Below are 4,684 nucleotides of genomic sequence, written 5' to 3' on the forward strand. Positions count from 1 at the left end.
TATGCTACCCAAGGACTAAGCATACCTATCTATATATTTTTTCCCATCAATAATCAAGCAGATTGCAGTTTGTTTTATTTCATGTCCACACCTTTCTTTCTACTTTATGATGCAATTCACGGATATTTAGTCCCTGTTCGGTGGGTTTAAAATCAGATTTTAAGTCAATTTTAAAGTTGATAAAATATGTGGTTAAAATTAATTATTAATTTTGACTTAAATTAAAATTTGGATTTTAGTCCCTACCAATCAAGGGCTTAATATACGAGTGCATGTTCGTTAAAGTAAAATGTATATTAGTGAACAATGTCGAAGTTATCGTTCAATTCTATCTAATACTTATTAGTAGTATACACCTACATTTCATGCCAGGCCTAGAAGGGATGCCCACATATTTTTGAAATTAACAAAAGTGACTATTGTAATAAGTGTATACGATATGTTTAAAAAAAAACAAATAAATAAATAAATAAAATAAAATGCAAAAATAGTGAGATAAGGAATTTGAGTTGTATGTTCATGTCATTTTGTGTCGAGCTTTTCAAAATACTTGAATTTTAAAGGGGCTAGAAATGTTGTCAAAGCTCCTTAAATGTTGAGTAAGAAAGATAAATAGCTCGTATATGCTTGTATTTGAAGTGAGGATGAACCATTATACCTCTTGTTTTGCACTTTGACTCTTTTTCATAGGAGATGTGAATTCAACTTTATGATATATGACTCAATGTAGGGATTGTGACGTAGGACGGAAACGTAAATACTAATCAAATCGAAATCCTAATTTCTTAGATAAATATGAATAAAACTACAAAAATGATAAAAAAAAAAAAAAATACAATTATACTAACGAAAAATAGGTAAATGTTAGAACAAACCCTTAAACTATGGAATTTGACCAAAAAAGTTTGACAAATCATTGTCACCTAGGAAAAATGTGTAGAAGTGAAAAACGCTTCTGAATCATACTTACCACCTAAAATTCGACACCCGAACTAAAAGTTACGACGTTTTCGTAGATCCTTCTTATTTCTTCTCTTTTCCAATTGGTTTATGACTTTATCTTCTAATTGATCCGCATAAAGTCGTCTTATTTGAGAAACTGGCGAGTGAAGTATTCTAATCGATTATTGAGAAAAGAAAAATGAATTCAACTTATGTGTTCAAGATGTAAATACAACCAAATAGATCCAGAATCAATTAACATGGGATGTGGCCGGTGGAGATAAACCTATCTCTAATTCTTTGTCTAATATTGGACAAGAGATTTCTACTAATTTCAATGCATCAAAAAGGAGGGTTTTGAAACCAAGAAGTTCAATTGAACTTGTTATAGTTCAATGAATAATCATGATTACAGGCACTTGAAAATTCACTTAGGATATATAAATAATGAAATCAAGAACAATTTAAAGGGTCACCAGTAAACTAGAATCAAAGCTCCAAAATATCTATAATTATTGCAAAATCCAAGAACCCTGTCCCTAAATTCTCCCTTATTATATAGCCCACCATGTATAGATCCAAAATACTCAATCACCCCACTTCACTATTGAGAAAAAGTTCCTGAATTTTTATAAGGCTTCCATGTGAAAACCAAGTGGTCCTTCCCTTGCACATTCAAACTATGAACACTAAACTCCAACTTAGAGCTTTGCTTTTCTTTCAGTATGTACTTGTATCTGCACTCGGCCAGAACTTTCTTAGCTGCAATGCTACATCTTCGGTCCATTCAGCGTATCGTTGTAATGAAAACGGATTGCGGGATTATTGCAGGACGTTTGCTATTATTCGCACTAATTCTCATTTCTCCTCGCGATCCAGTCTGAGTTCTTACTTAGGCATCAACCATATTGAGGTGAATGACACTGAGTTTCTTTCCATTGATCAGTCCTCGTTCATCCCGATTGACTGTAAGTGTACTGGTGGTTTCTTTGAAGCAGAAGTGAATACAATCATCAGCAAAGGAGAGAGCTTTGATGCTATTGCTGAGTCTCTGGAGGGGTTGACAACTTGCCAAGCCATTCAAGAGAAGAATCCAAGCGTCTCACCAATAGGTGCTGAAGAAAAATTTCATCTAGTTGTTCCGTTGAAGTGCGCGTGTCCATCTTCAGTTGAACTCGAACAAAGAAAGTTTTTGTTCACTTATCCTGTAAGGGAAGGTGACACACTTGCTAACCTCGCCTTCAAGTTTAATATCACTCATCAGAGTATAGTTTCTGCTAATAATATAACAAGAGCAGATTTCACTCCAGCAAGCCTTCTTGAACCGTTGTCGACTGTTCTGATTCCAGTAGAAGGAAACCCTATTCTTGGTTCACTAGCAAAATCCGGGGAGCCCAGTTTGGGATATCCAGCAGCAAGTATTCGAGTCAGAAACTCGCATAAGAAGAGAAAACCAAAAATGTGGAAAATTGGAGTTTGTATTGCTGTCAGCTTATTTGCATTCGCTGCAAGCGTAGTAGCTATCAGGGCTGCGTTCGTTTATTGGAAGAAAAAGAAGAAGAGGCAGGACTCGATCAAGAAAGTGAATAGAGATTTGGAGATGCAGCAGCTAAGTTTGAGTGTTAGAACTACAAGTGACAAGAAAGTTTCATTCGAGGAATCACAGTGTGCTCTTGATGATCAGGCTATTGATACCACTCCACACAAGAGGTTGGTAGAGAGTTACACAATTGAAGAGATCCATAAAGCAACAGAGGATTTCAATTTGAATAATCTCATCGAGGGTTCTGTTTTTCATGCTCGTCTCAAGGGAAAAAACACGGTAATAAAGCGTATCCCATCGGAGACAGTCTCAAGGATTGATATCGGGCTTTTCTATGATGCAATTTACCATCATCCCAATATAATCAGGATCTTAGGCACATGTGTGATCGATGGTTCTGATTCATCCATTATTTTCGAGTATGCCAAGAATGGTTCATTGAAGGATTGGCTTCACGGTGGATTGGCAATGAAGAGCCACTTTATTGCTTCCTGCAATTGTTTCTTATCATGGAACCAGAGGCTAAAGATCTGTCTAGACGTGGCCACAGCCTTACAGTATATGCATCACATCATGAATCCTAGTTATGTCCATAGAAACATAAAGAGTCGGAATATATTTTTGGACGAAGAATTCAATGCAAAGGTTGGTAATTTTGGCATGGCGAGATGTGTTAGCAACGATGCAGAAGATTCAGAATCATTTTGTAGCCAGCCTGCAGCCTGGAATAAAGCATACTTGGCACCCGAGTGTCTCCAAGACGGAGTCATTTCCCCGAGTGTTGACATTTTCGCTTACGGGATAGTTTTGCTAGAGGTTTTGTCAGGGCAAACACCAATAACAAAGGATGACGAGAAAGGAGAAGGTTATATCCAGTTGTCTGATAAAATTAAGCTAGTCTTACAATCAAAAGATGCAGAGGAATTGAGGGAATGGGTTGATAGTGCACTCGGGGAGAATTATTCTTTCGATGCAGTCATCGCATTGGCTAATCTTGCAAGATCTTGCATAGATGATGATCCTTCTTCAAGACCTAATGCTGGAGAAATCGTCGAAAAGTTGTTGAGGCTAGTCGAAGAATTACCAGAAGGTAAACAATCCAATATCTGTGAAAGCTCTTGCAAACCTCTTGTCAAGGCAGGAGCTGCAAATAATATGTAAATCTGGTTCAACGACTGATATCCTGGTATGAGTGTATATAATAACTACATTTGTAATCAAGATGTATGCCTAGTTCCATTTAAAAAATAAATGATATCAAGACATGTAATACATTTTCAATTTTTCGAGTTGTATTCTGCGTTCTGTCCAAAAATAAACGCGACGAATTTTAGTCGATAACATTGCATTAAATTCAGCCTAACTAGGGTATGTAGAATCATGTTGAACATTTTTTAATGACCATAGAAAGGATACTTTACGGATGCTAATGTGATGAGAACTTTGTCCAAATGAACCACGAGTTCAAGAATTCAAATCGAGGGACATCCATAAAGGCTTCTTTAAGAGGATTGAATGAAATCCAATTAGGAGAAAACTGAATAATAAGATGACAATATACATTAGTCATGCCCTTCTATCAATTCTTCGAGCGACAACACACATCTTGGTGGTTGCAGATCACTGCAGAAATAGAAGGTAACAACAGGTGAGCTCAAAATCAGAGCTAAATCTTACTGGAGGTAGGAGCCACAAATGAAAAAAATGACTCAACAGACAAGTACTAAAATATTTCTAACAAGATTTTTCAATCAAATTAGGTTAATGTTCCTAAAGAGAAATGTTGCTAGAAATAAGCGAAGATCTATAGGATATCCCAATATCATTTTTGTTCTTTACATTAGTGCTCTCTTTATGCTTAATTTCTGGATCATGGATCAAACTTAAATCCTACTTCCTATAAGCATCCACAAATGTAGTACAGTGATAAGTCCATAGACTTGATAGGATGTAACTTATTCATGAACACATGGAATCAATGATTTTTGGATTATGCTATTTGTCTAGAAAATGACATCGAGAAAGTGTGCCAGAAATATTTAGGAATATTTTTGATGAATTATAGCTTAATCTCTTATATATTATTTTTTAGGTAAAATTTATTGATTGTAAGTGAATTTAAGGAAAGGGAATGAAAAATAACAAGAAATGATAAGTTTCAAAGTTTATGGACTAAATAACAAATATTCAAAAGTTGAT

General features: G+C 35.5%; 1 protein-coding gene across 1 annotated transcript; it reads left to right on the plus strand.

Moving 5' to 3' along the window:
- The first annotated feature begins 1,496 nt into the window (after positions 1–1,496).
- LOC111404250 (protein LYK2) lies at positions 1,497–3,802 on the plus strand. Its single transcript, XM_023033052.1, has one exon. The coding sequence runs from the start codon at positions 1,625–1,627 to the stop codon at positions 3,644–3,646; it is 2,022 nt and encodes a 673-aa protein (XP_022888820.1). The 5' UTR covers positions 1,497–1,624; the 3' UTR covers positions 3,647–3,802.
- The last annotated feature ends 882 nt before the right edge of the window (positions 3,803–4,684 follow it).

This window comes from Olea europaea, chromosome 11 (genome assembly GCF_002742605.1).
Source record: "Olea europaea var. sylvestris chromosome 11, O_europaea_v1, whole genome shotgun sequence".
In the NCBI taxonomy this organism is placed as follows: Eukaryota; Viridiplantae; Streptophyta; class Magnoliopsida; order Lamiales; family Oleaceae; genus Olea; species Olea europaea.